The 16,501-nt window shown below is 42.9% G+C and overlaps 1 protein-coding gene across 12 annotated transcripts in view; it reads left to right on the top strand.

The window, feature by feature from the left end:
- Positions 1 to 16,501, top strand: part of cpo (couch potato) — a 99,061-nt gene that overhangs the window by 44,474 nt on the left and 38,086 nt on the right. For all 12 annotated transcript variants that reach the window (NM_001014631.3, NM_169781.4, NM_001170169.3 and 9 more), the window contains exon 3: positions 2,168 to 3,523. In NM_001014631.3, coding sequence (NP_001014631.3) covers positions 2,204 to 3,523 — 1,320 coding nt within the window. In that variant the 5' untranslated portion in view covers positions 2,168 to 2,203. The remainder of the gene's footprint in view (positions 1 to 2,167; positions 3,524 to 16,501) is intronic.

The following is a 16,501-nucleotide window of genomic DNA, read 5'->3' on the forward strand; positions in this document are numbered from 1 at the left end:
TCTGTACACTTTTTCACATTTCTACCGTCGAATTTCCAGGGCCATGGCATAGACGGGCTACAACCAACAACAGTATTGTTACTCTCCGGGTTCCATTGCAGCTCCTTCCTGCCCCCAAAACCCGATATTCCCCGACTTTTTCCATTGTATTTTGTTAGAATTTGTAGCGCTATTGCTGCTGCTTATGCAAACATTGTGTGGCGAGTGTTAGTCACTTATTTATTGCTGCAAAAGTGCATTGAGAATTCAGATTTCAGGTCGAGAAGAGCGAAAGTGAATTCTAAATCAAAGCACAGGCAGCCTTTTGGGAGAAATTCAATTCTATTATACACACCGTATCGCATTATCTGATCTCACAAATTGCGGCAACAAGTTGTTTCGTATTTAATTAATTGTTCCTATGGAAATCAATTTCATTTATATCATTGGCTCAACTGAATGATCAATGCTATAATTGGCAAATATTAATGCGTATGCCATACGTTTGTGTTATAATTGTTTGCCGCATGTTTTTTTGGCCATTGCGCATACGCCCAGTGGACCGCCCGCTCATTAATCGCACAGTGTCCGCAAGTTTTGGCCATAAATCTCATGCCACTCGATACCGAACACACTTTTAAATATACCCACTTATTTATATAAGCCCACACATAACTGGGTGCTCCATTGTCTACTTTAAATTCATTGTGCGGTTGCCACGCTTGTTTTTTGATCAATTATTAATCATACAGGATTAGTGCGACTGCCATCCTCAAATCATCGTTGATTGGCGGCGGGGTCGTATTAAACTCGCATTAGGTCTTGAATGGACTTCCTCTTCAAAGCTGATGAGGTCTTAGCAGCCCGAAAGTTTGTTTTATCGCCTGCATATTTTGTCATATGCAAACTATGCGGAATTATCCGAGCGAGCTGCATAGAATCATTCGCTAGATACTGATTCAGATAGATAGATACAATTCACAGGCGTCAATGTGGAGCAATGTGGGGAGGGTGGTGGTTCGATTCTGTCCTTGCTCCATTATAATCCGAATTGAAAGCCCTGTTTGTATAGCAACCCGCATATATTTACACATCAACTCACATCCATATGCATATGGAGATCCCGAAACATATCTTCGAGATCTGAACTTTAGTTATGTGCATATTTTTGCCAGCTCAAGCGAGCGTTTGTAATACAATTTCGGTTTGTTGTCAGCTCAATTTTCAAGTTGGTTTCCCCCTCAGCAACCCCACCTCCTTACTGTGAGTTCTGGATAGTCTGCCCTGAGTATATGGGGGTTTTGTTTGTTTGTTTGTTCTGTTTGCCTTGCGGTTGCTGTTATTCCCATTTTGCCGCTGCTGCTCGCCTCTGTGTATTTAAATTTTTTTTCGTACCCAACTACGCAATGGAGTTGCCAGCTGGCCTTGTTGTTGCTGTGCTGCTGATGTCTCACTATGATAAGAGTAAGTGTGTGCGAGTGTGTGAGTGTGCTATACACTGAAAGAAAGAACAAGAGCCCTCTGTGTTTGCTTGCACTGGCCCACTATGTTTATGTGCATTCTTTGCATATTTGCATATGTAGGCAATCTTAATAGCAGATGGTTTGGACAAACATCTGCTGAATCGAAATGTTTTGGGTTCGAAGCTGAGATACATTTAACTTTCATAGTTTGTATTGCTTTGATTATCAGTTATCAGTTAAGCAAGTGGCACTCCATAAGTTTGATTTATCTGCGACACCGATAAGCTTTGCATATTTGAAATTTCCAGTACATTTTGAATCTCAATGCTTGCCAGTTGCTTTTTCATCTCACCCCTTATCCATCGAACACATTTGTCGTCATATTTACTTTTGATTTATGCAGTGTTGTTCAAGACCTTCGTGCTCCCGTTGCCTCTCATGTAAACATTTGCATTATGCTAAATAAACCCGAAAGTATTTCGACATATCGAAGTATTATTTGCATACATCTACGAAAAAACAATAGCTCACACGATGGCCAAATATTTGACTTCTGTTTAACGTCACAAATTCAGCGCGTCTAAGCGTTGGGAGGGCTACATATTCTGATTACTTGCGAAAACTAATATTTAGGGAAATACATATATGTAATACATACATAGTTGTACAGATGACATGGTATTTATTGAAAATATTAATTTCTTCTCTGCTCTGCTCTTTCGCAGTTCAACTGACTCGTCAAAATAGCCAACTACCAGGACCTGTTGGGCAGCCATCATCAACTGCTCATAGCCGCCACCGCCGCCGCAGCCGCTGCAGCAGCCGCCGAACCGCAACTGCAACTGCAACACCTGTTGCCAGCAGCGCCGACGACACCAGCAGTTATTAGCAATCCTATCAATTCGATTGGCCCGATCAATCAGATCAGCAGCAGCAGCCATCCGAGCAACAACAACCAGCAGGCGGTGTTCGAAAAAGCCATCACCATTTCGTCGATTGCGATAAAACGCAGGCCGACGCTGCCGCAGACGCCAGCAAGTGCCCCACAGGTGTTGTCGCCGTCGCCCAAGCGCCAGTGTGCCGCCGCCGTCTCCGTGCTGCCGGTGACCGTTCCCGTGCCCGTTCCGGTGTCCGTACCGCTGCCCGTTTCCGTGCCCGTGCCCGTCTCGGTCAAAGGTCACCCGATCTCGCACACACACCAGATCGCCCACACACACCAGATCTCGCACTCGCATCCGATCTCGCATCCGCACCACCACCAGCTGAGCTTCGCCCATCCCACGCAGTTCGCGGCCGCCGTTGCCGCCCACCACCAGCAGCAGCAGCAACAGCAGGCGCAGCAGCAGCAACAGGCCGTGCAACAGCAACAGCAGCAGGCCGTGCAGCAGCAACAAGTTGCCTACGCAGTTGCCGCCTCACCACAGTTGCAGCAACAGCAGCAGCAGCAGCAACACCGACTGGCCCAGTTCAACCAGGCGGCAGCAGCAGCTCTCCTGAATCAGCACTTGCAGCAGCAACACCAGGCGCAGCAGCAGCAACACCAAGCCCAGCAGCAATCTCTGGCCCACTACGGCGGCTATCAGCTGCACAGATACGCACCGCAACAGCAGCAGCAGCACATCCTTCTGAGCAGCGGCAGCAGCAGCAGCAAGCACAACAGCAACAACAACAGCAACACCAGTGCAGGAGCAGCATCTGCGGCTGTGCCCATAGCAACATCCGTTGCTGCTGTCCCGACCACCGGCGGCAGCTTGCCGGACAGTCCCGCCCACGAATCGCACTCGCACGAGTCCAACTCCGCGACCGCCTCCGCGCCGACCACGCCCTCGCCGGCAGGCAGCGTCACCAGCGCCGCCCCCACAGCAACAGCAACAGCCGCAGCAGCAGGAAGCGCGGCAGCAACAGCAGCAGCAACTGGCACACCAGCAACATCGGCCGTTAGCGACAGCAACAACAACCTGAACAGCAGCAGCAGCAGCAACAGCAACAGCAACGCCATAATGGAGAATCAGATGGCTCTGGCCCCGTTGGGACTTTCGCAGAGCATGGACTCCGTGAATACGGCCAGCAATGAGGAAGAGGTGAGTGACAGCTTCCATTCCGCCATCCCAAAAGATATACGAAATAAAAAGCTGCAGATAAAGATAGCGTTGGGCGGGCAAAAACGAAAAGGATCTGGCCCCAGCAGCGAAATGCGACAAAAGTGACAGCTTGGGGAATACAGAGTCCTGCATACTGAAATATTGCATAAATCGGTGGAAAGTCGCGCAAACTTCTCTTGGCAGCTGAAAACTCTAAGTGGAGTAGTAGAATTTGGGCTAGAATTTGCATTTGAGTACATAAGCAAGGTCCATGCAAATTGTTCTGGGGATTATGTTTGGGTTTGGCTTGGATTTCCAGAAATTGCGATTACTAAAATTTGTCAGCTACCATCTTAAATTTAAAGCTTTTTGAACAGTTTCCATCTTGAAAATTTCCGGTAGCAACAATATTAAATTATTTCATTTCATTCATAGGGTATCCTTTCCTAAAACAAATCACCCTTTGCTCTTCCTTTACGACTTTTATTTTTTAGAGCTCAAATTAAAAGTTCATAAATTCAATCACATGTGTTGAAAGTATCCTTTTCAATCATTCGCTTTCGGCTGAATCATTTAAAGACTTTCGCACGATTTCGCCTGCAATAGAAAGTATGATCGATATGTCGAGTGCTTCTGGCCCAATACAAGCAACACCCACTTGGAAAATCCCCTGAAATAATGGTGCGCTACATCAACTGGCAGCTCGGGCGTAAGATTTTTGTGCGGCGCCCTTTGTTTTTGGCCAAAAAAAGGGGGGACGACAGCCTGCTGCTTTCGAAAGCCGAAAACGAGGGGGACACAGGGAAGATGTGGGGCGATGCTTTGCACTTGTGTAAGTGGCATGTGCAACCATTGGTGTTGCTACTGCTGTTGCAATGCGCTGTTGTTGCTTACATTTTGATTATGCGCCTTGTCTTATGCTACACATATTTCACGCTGCTTCCCTTTCATATTTCTTCGCAGCAGCGTGCCACGCGTAATCCACGCGGCACGTGCCCAACCACCCAACCCATCAGCCAACCACTGTACCACCCCACCCACCAAACCACCGACCACCCATCGTTTGCCTCGCTGCACTGCCTTCATGTCAAGTGGTTACGTGGCCTTACACGCACACAAAGGCCGTCGTTTGTGAGGAGGGGGTGGCTTAAAAAAAGGGGGGGGGTCTACCACTACTACCGAGCGATGCGTTAAATTTGATTTTATCCTTGATAAAGAAATGCTCTTACTTTTGTTTTACTCTACCCATTCCAACTACGCTTATGGATTTTTATGCGCGCGTAATTTTGGGAAATTTATTGAAGTCCTATCGCACAGGTTTGCTGAATAGTTGGCAAGAGCTTAATGGCATGGGAAAAGTTGGACTGAAGATTTAGTTTAAAGCGGGCAGAATAGTGCAGCAGATATATTTTAAGATTTTTAAATCTTAGCCTAATCCAACTGGGATGTGTTTGCAAAGCACAGATGCACAGAGAACCTTTTGCCGCCTTGCTGCTGGATTTAGTACACGGAAATTCGCATTAAAAATGCATCAATCACTTGGTTCCCACTTGCTCCAGTCCACTCTCCGCAAGCCTCTGCATTTTCTGGCCAAAATGAAAGGCAAGGAAAATCCAGGGCGGTGGAAGATAAAGTTGCACATGAAAATGAAAAATATTACTGACTAGGAGACTTAAATTAATCAAAATAAATATCAAGCCGAAAAGTAAACGAAGGCAATCTTCCGGCAGTGCGAAAGGATGGAAAATACGACAAAAAAAAAGTGGAAGGATGACATGGGGAGAACGAGAGTCGTTGACCTGAACGTGGGAAAAGAGTTGTAAATGCAATTCACCTTTTGCCTACCCCTCAGCCTGAATCTCCATTGCTCTCACTCTCTCTCTCTGCTGTCCTATTCATTCACACTGCAATCTGACTTCATTTGTATTTATGAGTATTCATTCTCAGCCCCATCCACCAATCCACCCACTCACTTCGTCCTGCGAAGTCCCGTCACATGTGTGCCGCTCTCTCTCTTACACTCTGTGTGAGCTGCATGAATTATTGATAAGTCAATTAAAAAAGTATGACAGCGGCTGATGGTTGGTAAATATTTTACAGAGACCTCAAGCCGAAGGACTAGGCACTCCGAAGCCCGGTGCATCCTGTCCACGATGTTTGCTTGTCATCTGCAGGCGACAACATATTGCTTTTCTTTCATTTAAACGTTTTATGCGTCGAGCAGGCCAATTCCCTTGGCTCCACTGCGCCAAAAATCGGAGTTTGATTAAGAATAACATGTTGGCATTGACTTAAAATTTAAAGTTCGAACTCAAAGCCTTTCCAATTTTATATTAAAACTGTTTTAAACTTTAATACGAGATAGTCATGAAAGCTCAACTCACTTTCTTGATATTCATTCGACTAAAAGTGGTAGGGCTTATTACAAAGTTATATAATTTACTTAGTTAAACAATAAGCCAATCTTAAGCCTAGGACTCCTTCTCAATTGCTTAACGGAACAGAAAACATTTTGGGATATATTTTTAAGTGCGGACGGTCGAGAGATTCCCCCCAAGGAGTCCTGAAACTAATGCAAAGTGCTGGACTTTTGGGGCCATCGAGCAGTCAAGTGTGCGCAACCTGCCATATAAAAGTGTGTGCGATGCAATCGAGTGACCTCCGTAGCCCAGATCCCCCACCAGATTTCACATACTTAGCTCCACTACCCTGACAGCACCGACTGGGTTGTGGCAGCACGTTCTGCTTTGTTTAAATGCAAAATGTGAGAATATATAAAATAAACTTAATAGAACTTGTCACAGATGTCCTTTGGCCCCTTGCCGGTTGCCTGGGTTGACATCACATCCTGCCCAAAGTTGCGCACAATTAAACTTTTAACTTTTTGCCAGTTTGCGAAAGGAATTCTACCCCTGCATCCCCTGCATCTTGTGTCACTTTTTATGCACATTCCACATTTTTGTCATGTGCACTCAACGGAAATTGCCATGTGCCAAAACGGTAGCTGCCTCCAACTCAGCTCTTGGCCTCCAATTCCTGCTCCTCCTGGCGACCGCTTTCCATTTTCACTCCCCTGACAGTTTGCAGTTTTCCAGTTTAGCAGTTTGTTTGCGTTATTTCGTTTCACATTTTTTCAATTTGTTTATTTATTTGCCGTTGTTTGTGAGCGAAATTGCAAATAGAATAATGGCCGAAAGTATATCAAAGTTGAGAGTTTTGGCCACTAGGTGGCGCGCGTCAGACTGTCAGGTTGTCTAAACAAATTAGAAAGAAAAGTTTTCAACTGTTGCTCACCGACGGTAGTGTGTATATGTATATACCATATGGCAAGGGCTAAAAATAAAAAGAGAACCGAATAAAACGAGGCTAAAATCTGTGTGAATGAATGGGAACGCAGATGCTTGTTGGCCCAATGAATTTGGCTAAAACAATGCACGCCCCTTTGCTGGTCTCTTCGCACTTTTGTCCCGCCCCTGAAATCAAATGTATTTTATTTACCTATTTACATTTTGCATTTTATTTGTCCCTCCGCTCTTCTCCGCTCTCTCTGTCGAAATGTTTTCTGATTTTTCCATTTCCTTTTTTTGACAGGGCTTTTAAGCTAACACATCGATGCAGTTGGCAAATTGCTTTACGTGGTCGAATGTTTGGTCACCGCCTAAGCCACTTCTAAATTCCATTTCCCATCTTTTGCCATTCCCCCTAACAATGTCCACTTTGCGGCCAAGTTCTTGAAGCATCTTGATCGCCATTAGGCCAAGTTAAGTGTCAACTCTTAAGTTTGGGTTAAGTTGACCAGAATACACTAGAAATAAAGTTCTTTAACTGCTGCTAATGGGCTAAAAACCAATTCTTTAACTAAATATCATTTTCGGTGTGAATCATTTAATATGATTTTTTCGAGTGCATCTAAGTACTCTATAAAACTGTGTGAAAAGAAAAACCCATGAAGATGCCTTCATAGCTTGCAACGAATGGGTGGTGGCTAATTCAATTTGGCTAAAGACAATTTCGCGCTAAATGAAATTATTAAAAGGTTGAGGCCAAGAAAGGAGCGGAAAGAAAAGGCTCTTAAGATGTTATCGGAAATAATTTGTGTAAAACCAAAGGTGCCAACATAAAAATAGTCGAACTAAAGCTGCACTCAAGTGCAAGTCGTTTTACAAAAGATCTAAGATAGTTCAAGTTAGTTCGCAGCTGAGTCATTTAAATTGGGTTTACTATCAAATTTGACCTTTTCCCGCCGTCTGGGAAATGGAGAGATGGTAAAATGGGAAATGTGAACGTGACTTGTGGCAGCTGTCGCTGATTAAACTTCAATTAATAAAACAAACGCCATGCAACGTCACCTCGCGTATGTGACACATCTCTCCAATGGCATTTTGCTCCTCCTATCGTCGGGTTGCGGTGCTCATTATGCATTTAACATGCATTAACCCACCGCCGTGTAATGCAATTAAAAATGCCAGCTGAACACATAAATTACACGCTTAAATAATGCAGAAATTAATAAGTTCTGTTCGGCCTCGACTCCCAGGCCCATAACTCTTAATTACCTTCAGCTACATAAAGATACGTTGCGTGGGCGAAGGCGAAGAGAAAGTGAGCGACGACAGGTGAGAAAGAAAGCAGATAGCTGATAGAGAAGTTGAAGAAGAACACAGTGCAGTCATAAGCCTGCGTAAACAGTGCACACTTTTCTTGGCCATGTTTGTCGAGCTGACCCACGGGGAGCTGCGCCAAAATCCATTTCTTCGTCCAGTCGCCGGCCATCGTTAATATTCCTTTTAGCTGTTTGTGGAATCGCAGGCGGTACTCCTTTTTCGGATTTGGCCATATTGTGGCTGCTTTTTCGCTCTTTTGTTTCCTGTGCTCATTATGTTCGAAAAATCGCACCCGGGAGCCTTAAAACTCATTAGTCGCTTTGTCTCTGCTCTAAATACAGTGCTTTTTCTCGTGTTCTTGTTTATGCGTTGCCATCAAACCGACGCAACATGCAAAAGCCTCATAAACGAGAATTCCCATCAACACGCCAGAAAAAAGCAATTGGGAAAAGCAAATGAGTGAAAGACGAAGTAATTAAAGCACCATAAAACTATCATTGTGGGTGTTGAAGACGTAGACTTCAGGTAAGATTGCGATTGAAGATGATTCATTTTGAAATTCTTTTTTTTAATTATTTTAAAATCTTTTTTTCGGGTGAAAACCACTTTATCCGAACTTCGTGCAACTATCCGTCTGGCGCACACGATTTTGTGTGCAGTTTGCATTCTTTTTTCCACCCACCGATTTCTGGCCAACTAATAAATAAGGCTGTCTGTAAACACGCATATACAAAAATGCTGCTGACATTTGCAACAATTTCCGGTTGGCTGTTTCCGCTCTTCGCACGTTTTTCCACTCATTTTCCATGTCCCAGCGCCTTTTTGTATGCAATGCGACATCTGCTGTCCGCTGGCTTTTTTATGATTATTATAAGTTTGGCTCCCCCGGTTTTTTTTCCTCGTTTGTTTGTTATTGCTTGTGCGGGTGGGGTGATGTGGTTGTTTCTGCACCCTTCTTGGCGAAATTTTCACTTACCGCTTGTGCTGCTCCCTTTTTTTTTCGTCATGGGTGCTGTGTGCTGATGTTTTGTGTTGTGTCATCATCGACACGCAAGTCAAACAAATCACCAAACAAATAAGTGCAAACGGGCATTTTGGGAATGGTCGGCACGGCACAAAGGTAACGGCAAATGGAAAGATTCAACCCACAAAATGCTCTTTGTAAACAAAAAATCGTGACAAGGCCAGAAACAACAAAGTGAATAAGAATTCGCTACCTTTTCTGTTTCCTTATTTTAGTTACTGTTTATGGTCAGGCCAAAGCTCCGCCATTTCGACCCTCCAAAGGAAAACACCTAACCTTCGGCTGCTTATTTTTTACGTGGAATAATTGAAGTTTCATTTGAGTTGTCCTCCTTTGTTGTTCTTTTTTTTTGTCATGGAGGTGGAGGTGGACAAACTGTTGCCAAGTTGGAGTCGAAACTCCTGCGGTCAACGGCGAGTGAGTGAAAAAAGGTTAAGCTCAATTAAATATTGATGGAGATGGCGAGTGGATGGGAGAAAGTGAATTTCCATCAATTGAAAATTTATAAGCTTGCTGACCGTTCTGCCCTGCGGAAAATTTAATTTACACACTGCGGTTGAATCCGGGTTGGCTCTATAAATAAGGATTGTACGTAAGGTTTTTCCATTGTGCATTTCCAACAAAGACATTTCTTAGAAAGAGCACAATTGAAATTGCGTTGTAGGCTAAATGCCTTTTAAATAAATACAGAAATATTTTAAGTTTTCCAATTGATAGATTAACAATTTATGACTTTTGTATGATTTCTGAATAAGAAAAACCACAGACCACAAAAGGATTCCTATACCAATTATCCCTAAATTTCTTTTAATATTCTGTAATATTTGTATGACTCGTTATTGCTTTTATTTATATTGTCAATATTGCCAGAAAGTGTAGAGTAAGTGATGTGGCACTAAGTGAATAAAGGACCCTACATGCACCAGATTCCCCCTTCGGCTCCCCTAAGGAACACCACCCCCTTTGGAAAAACGTTAATGTGTTGAACATGCTGGCGGTAATGTGCTGACAACACGCAATCAGGAAGCTCCGTTTTTGGTGGAGTGAGGGCGGTCGGGGAGCGGATCAACATCCTCTACAGGCCAGAGACAAATGACAGTGCCACATGCCACACGATTTGTCTATGTGTAAGTGTGCCATTCGTGTTACCCTGGGTCTCCTCTTCCGCCTGCTACTCCTCTCGCCGCTTCTTTGACTATTTGCTTTGTTTCCGCTTCGTTTCCTTGGAGAGTCGAAATAATTCTTGGACGGCGCGTGCTGTGTGTTTGATCTGTCGCACTTGGGAGGGCTTCATTAGTGGGCCCCCCGAACACCAAAAGTGTTTGCCGTCCATCATAATTAGGCCGGAGTCCAGAACATGTGTTTTGTGCCCCCTACGAAAAAGACCGCATTTCAGCCCCATCTTTACTCAAGCAAAAATTGTGCTTGTTTCGCTGTTTAACTTCAAGATTCCTGTCCGATTTTCACATATTCAATGGCTTCGCCAAAGGCCAGTTCATGCAATCAGTTAGCAAAGAACCTAGTAAATTCACAAAGCCAACTTCATGCAATGAAATGTGAAAGAGGGTTAAAATGAATATGTTCATATTTGAAATACTTATTCAACATTTTGCAATAAATAATTTAGTGAGTACTATACAAATTGTAGCGAACTCACTCAACTGACAGGACTTAAGTTAGTTTTTGTGATATTCGGTGGCAGGCGGCGGTGTTTTTGTTTGTTTTTCAGTTCTCCGAACCGTGTGGGTGGAGTCAATCATAAAATATGAAATTTACACACCCCAATGGACACGCCCACTAGCCTGTACGCCTCCACGCATACATACCAATGCAATTACCCTGCAGCTGCACTCAATCTCGCACGGACTTCTCACACGGATATTTGGGTTGGATGAGCGTGAGGGTGAGGGTGTCGCGGTTGAGGCAGCCATTTGAGCGGAAACCGGAAATCAACTTTAGGGCGCCTTTTGTTTATGCGATTTTTTTGCGCTCTGCACTCGAACACAGAAAACAAAACAACGACAGCAACAACAAACACAACACGAACTGCAGCAAGAACAACGAACGGCACTCGGAAAAAATCATAGCACAGCTTTAGGGGCCGCCATCAGTTCAGTTTTCCATCCACCCATTTTTTAGCTCATATTTCGCAGCATCATGGTCCTTATTTGTTTAGCATGTGCGATGGGCAAAGCCTGGCACAAGGATTGTGTTTTCACACAGCTTTTGATGTTTTATGCAAGCCGAAGTGAAAGAATGGCTGTCTGTCAGATTCCCCAACGCGGGGACAGACATCAATAAGCAAACAAACCAAAAAAAAAAAGTCCACAGAATAACAACGAAGGATTGGAAAACGAAACTGAGGTTACCCATAGTTAAATAGAATAATATGGTAATTGGGGTATCAAATATTAGGAGAGCTTTGGTATTTCTCTGAAAATTGATTGGATAGCATAGAGTTGCACAAATTTAACATTTTTTTTTCGAGAGCTCTACCTTATAAAACAACTTTAATGTTTGCGGACACGCCCTGCTGATTTAACAAATTAAAGGCGATGCCCCAGCCCCTTCCTTGCTTTCGCAGGCCATGGTGATTTCTCAAGATTTCCCCCCAACTGACTGGGGAAAATTGCTCCATTAAATTTCCCAAAGTGCGTAAATCATTTAGCAGGCAAGTGTTCAGCAGGTTCATTTACCTAGAACAGGATTGGTGGGCGGGGCAAGCTTCACGCTACACGATCCACTTTGCCACTTGGCTCGGAACTTTTTTGTGCGCTGCAACAAAGCTGGAAAAAAAACTTCATTCAATCCTGGGGCCATCAACAACAACAACAACAACAACAGCACAGCGGAGCGGATAAAAATGGTCAAAAACCATTGAAGCATGATTTTAATGGCAGCGCAAAAGAGTCGTAGAATGGGGCATGGGTATCCATGTAGCTGGGTAAGCAATTCATTTAATTTGCGTGCCACGTAAGGGTGCAAGTTTACGGCCGGCCAGGATGATGCACTATGGTCGTCGAAGGTATTCAATGGAAGTTGTTTCCAGGCAAGCAGGAGAATTAGCTACATTTCTGGTTAAGTCGAAAAGGTGAAAAATACTATACTATACTATATACCATACTATATATATATATAGTATGGAATTTATTTGAAACGTAACATAAATTTAAACAAAACTGCGTTTTAGTTAAAAGTATTACTCGGAAGAAGCTCAATTATATTAAATATTATGCAAACAAAGCGGAATTAGACACTTAAAAGTAGTGTATAATTCCTTAAAAACCAATAAAACTTTCTTAGAAAGTTTATACCACTTTCGAAAAGCTTTTTAGCCCACTGTAAGCTGTCACCTTTCCCAAAGGGTATCCGTTTGAAACCTGAAACCGGCGGAAACTCCCTTGCCACTAAAATCCCACTCCCTCTGCGTAAACATAATTTTCTTTTCCGCCTATTTACGTCACAAAAGGCGAGCCAGGAAGGAGTTTCGAGAAAGGCGGTAAATAAGAAAGGAATCGACGCTTAATTCCAAAATGTTGGTGTCTCAAAGAAAAAATAAGAAAAAACGAGTGTGGAGAAACCCCAGAAAAAAAAGGAGTAAGGGAGTAAGTAGAAACACTTGGGCATAGAAAACATAATCGAGCATTCTGAATGGGCATTGTTGTCGATGAATGGGAAAAATCCATTTCGAGGGACATTGTCAAACTGCGAGAAAATTATTGCCGGTCAGCATGGGTTAAGTGTGCTGAATTCTGCATAACTGTTGATTCAGCTTTCGCAGGATACTTCTTTAAATTCCATGTATCTTTTCTGGCCCAACTAAAATTAAATTACTATGATGTGCTTTGGCAAACGCAAGGTAACTAATATGATTTTTGTGTTTTTTGATATCTTTGCAGGTATGTGCTCATTATACGAATTATCAAATATCGTGTATCTATTGAAATTTATCTCAAACCACACGCAAGTACACAAAACAGCTTTCGTTACGCTCGGCTGACAGGAATATCACTGAAAAAAAAAAAAAAAACATCAAAAAGCAGAGAGTATAGACTCAATCAAAAGCTCATTAGCTGGCACAGAAATTTGGGTCATGAAATGTCCATTTAGCTATGCAAAAAAAAAAAAAACAAAAAAAATCGCACACAAATTATACAGATCCGATTCGACGGTGCTACACCCCCCTTCCCCCCTAAAACATCCTCTTTAAGTGCACGATATCAAGTTTTTCAATGGCCAGCGAACATTTGTAATCCCGGCTGAAAATCAAATATGCACCGAACATAATGCCCACCATATAGAGGGGTTGAAAAATGGGTGTACGATGGCTTCGATATTCGTTGGAGCGGTCAGTTGACGTGCTTTCGCGTAATTACAGTCCAAAATGTCGACAGTCCGACGGAAAACGCCCCCAACCCCCTGGTTTTCCACCCCCCCCACCCACACAAAGCCTTATTTAGCTTGCAAAATTTTCAATTGTGTGCGGAAACCAAAGTCGCACAATGTCGCCCCCTACTAATGATGCCTTGTTGTTGGCATCTCGCTGCGCACAATTCGGGAAACTAAATTGTTCTATTGTATTTAAGTTAATTACTCATACTAATGCTAATTTGTGTCTCGTACGATTGTCGTGAGTGCGGGGGCAACAATGGCAGCCAAGATTGCCCCCTTATTATAGTTGATGATGTTGTCGCAATTGAAATGTGGAATCAGCGTCGAAAAAAGTCACTTCACTGACTTATTCGCCACTAAAAGATATAAACAATGATGACACTTATTGAAAAATACATCTGAGGATTGAGTTCGCAACAAGTCTAATGATAATGTTGATGAACAAAAACTTCTTAAAAGACTGTTTAAACGCAATATGAACATCTCAAAAACGAAATACTGAGCCTTTTATTGCGTTCTAAGCCGCACAAATTTCCCATGGATAAGTATGTGCAACCACCTCTAAGTGGATTGGTGTGTGATCTATCGTCGCTCAACCTTCACGGATCGTCGATTCCAAAAAAGATTAAAAAAAAATCGAACATAAGCTACGAATTTCATTGCAAAATGTCCAAATGTCTCGAGTTGATTGTTTTATTTACGACCCTCTGTTTAATGTTTGACAAATTAGAGACAAAAACAGCAGCACAGCAGCAGCAGCAACAGCAGCAATTAAGAGTGGCAAGTACAGGAAGCTAATGGCATTTCGCTGCCAAACAGAGACACAATGGAAAATGGCAAAAAGTTGTACAGAAATGAAAATGGAAAATAATAACATTTATGCATAGAGGGTAGTAGAGAAATAATGTTTACATTCAAGTGCGGTTAAGCTGGGGGCTTCGAGGTGTTGACTCGAATTACAAAAGCGACTTATGCAAGTCGAGTTGTTAACCAAATACGAGTGTATACAAAAAAGTAGCCCTTACCCCATCGAGGAATTGCCTAACTTATCCAGTTACCTCGGCACACACTCACAACAAATGATTCATTTTATTCATTTTTTTTTTTTTTTTTTGGCCACGCCCAAAGCCTTAGGCCTCCCGCTCAAATTACCAGCAACCACAATTCAATCCATTCGTATCCAATACAATCCGAAAAGCACCCACAATTGCATGTGGTGTAATGAGCTAATGAAATAATAAATATTAATCAGGCGCCTTCGAAAGTTGATTGCCTTGAATGTGATTTCGAATCTGACTTTGACTATGAGCACTCACTTCAATCATCATCTCAAGTGAAACAATGTTTGGCATAGCCCTAATTAAACCAATTAAGTGAATGAATCGCGTTTACTTATGACAGCCAAAGTTCGTGCCATCAATCACCTTATCTAACAATTCAACTAAAATTAAATGCCATTTAGACATTAGGAAATTCATTCACAATTTACATACACAATTCAAATTAAAATTGCAGCTAACCCAAGTTAGTTGAAGGAAAATCATTGAATAAAAACCAAATAAATAAATTCCAGCTTCTAAATTAAATCCATTTTTGCCGGTCAAATGGCCAAATGGTTTCCATTTGAAAATCAAATAAGAAAAACCGCAAATCAAATAGGTTCAATTGTTTTGCACTCCGATTGAATGCATTTATGCGCACACAAAGAGCAATCCTCAATTAAATCGGAATAAAAAGTGATTAAATTTTGCTACTTCGCCCGAAGTTCCTATATAAATACTTCAGTTTGTACGTATATGTACATTTATGGCACACCTTGAAATTGTTTAAAAATAGCCCCACTTCGCACTCCCCAAATTGCCGCAGCAAGCTGCTCAAAAATGCTGAACGCATTTGCAAGATGGTGTAAAGTGGATTTGGATGGACATTTTTAGCAGGCTGTCTGTCTATCCGTCCGACGAATAAGATGAGCGAACAGCGAACTTGTTGCTGTATGCGAATGTGTTTTCCGTTGGCGCATAATTAAATATTTCATTTGAAATCCGACTTGCCACCAACTCGGCAAAACGAAAGAAAGAATCGCCAGCCTGTCATTTGGTAAACAAATTACTTTACACACTCGGCAGCAGGCAAGAGACAGAAACAGAAACAGATTCCGGCAGATTGCCCAGTTTTGATAAATCTGTGCTCCACGGCTCCTCTGCGAGTTTTCCCCTTTCCACCCGCCGCTTTTCCGTTGCGATTTTTCTAGCAGTCGTAGCAGACACTTCCATCAAGTTTATCGCGGCAATTTCATCTCAGGACTGTGACTAGGCAGCAACAGCAGCGTCTGGGAGCAAAAGTTGAGTGGCAGTTGCAACTATAAACCAGAGGCGTAGTTTTCTCTCTGATAAGAGATTTTGCCCGGCCGCTTTGGCATCTAATCAGAAAACGATTTTGGTAAATGGTCCGTTAATAGCCCGCTCGGTACGGAGACTACACAAGATGGCCAGCTGTTGCCTAATGGCAGACTAAGCCGAAATTAAAGCCCAACTTTTGCTTAAGCAACTGCGACTAAGCCAATTTGTCAACAGGAAGTGCAGAGGTATATTAGTCGGTTACTTTATACTCGCAGATGAAGCGAGATGAGATGGTGAAACTTTTAAGCCACCAACGACGTCGGCGAAGGTGGCTTAAAGTCAAACTTTAAGTCTCTGATGAAAAACCACGAAAAGTGCTCATTAAAAACATGTCGTTCCGCCCGAAATCACCGCACACACACCTCCACCACCTTTTGATGTTGCAGATAATTTTCTAACCAAATGTGGTTACATCATTAGCGTGTGTCTAACCCCTGGAATCACACCAATCTCAAACTTCGCCAGCATGCGTGTGGATGTAATAAATTTATTAGTATCCCAACCCACCGCCTTACTGCCACAGCAAATGATGCATGGCAGATATACTGGACCATATATC

Source organism: Drosophila melanogaster, chromosome 3R (assembly GCF_000001215.4).
Source record: "Drosophila melanogaster chromosome 3R".
NCBI lineage: Eukaryota > Metazoa > Arthropoda > Insecta > Diptera > Drosophilidae > Drosophila > Drosophila melanogaster.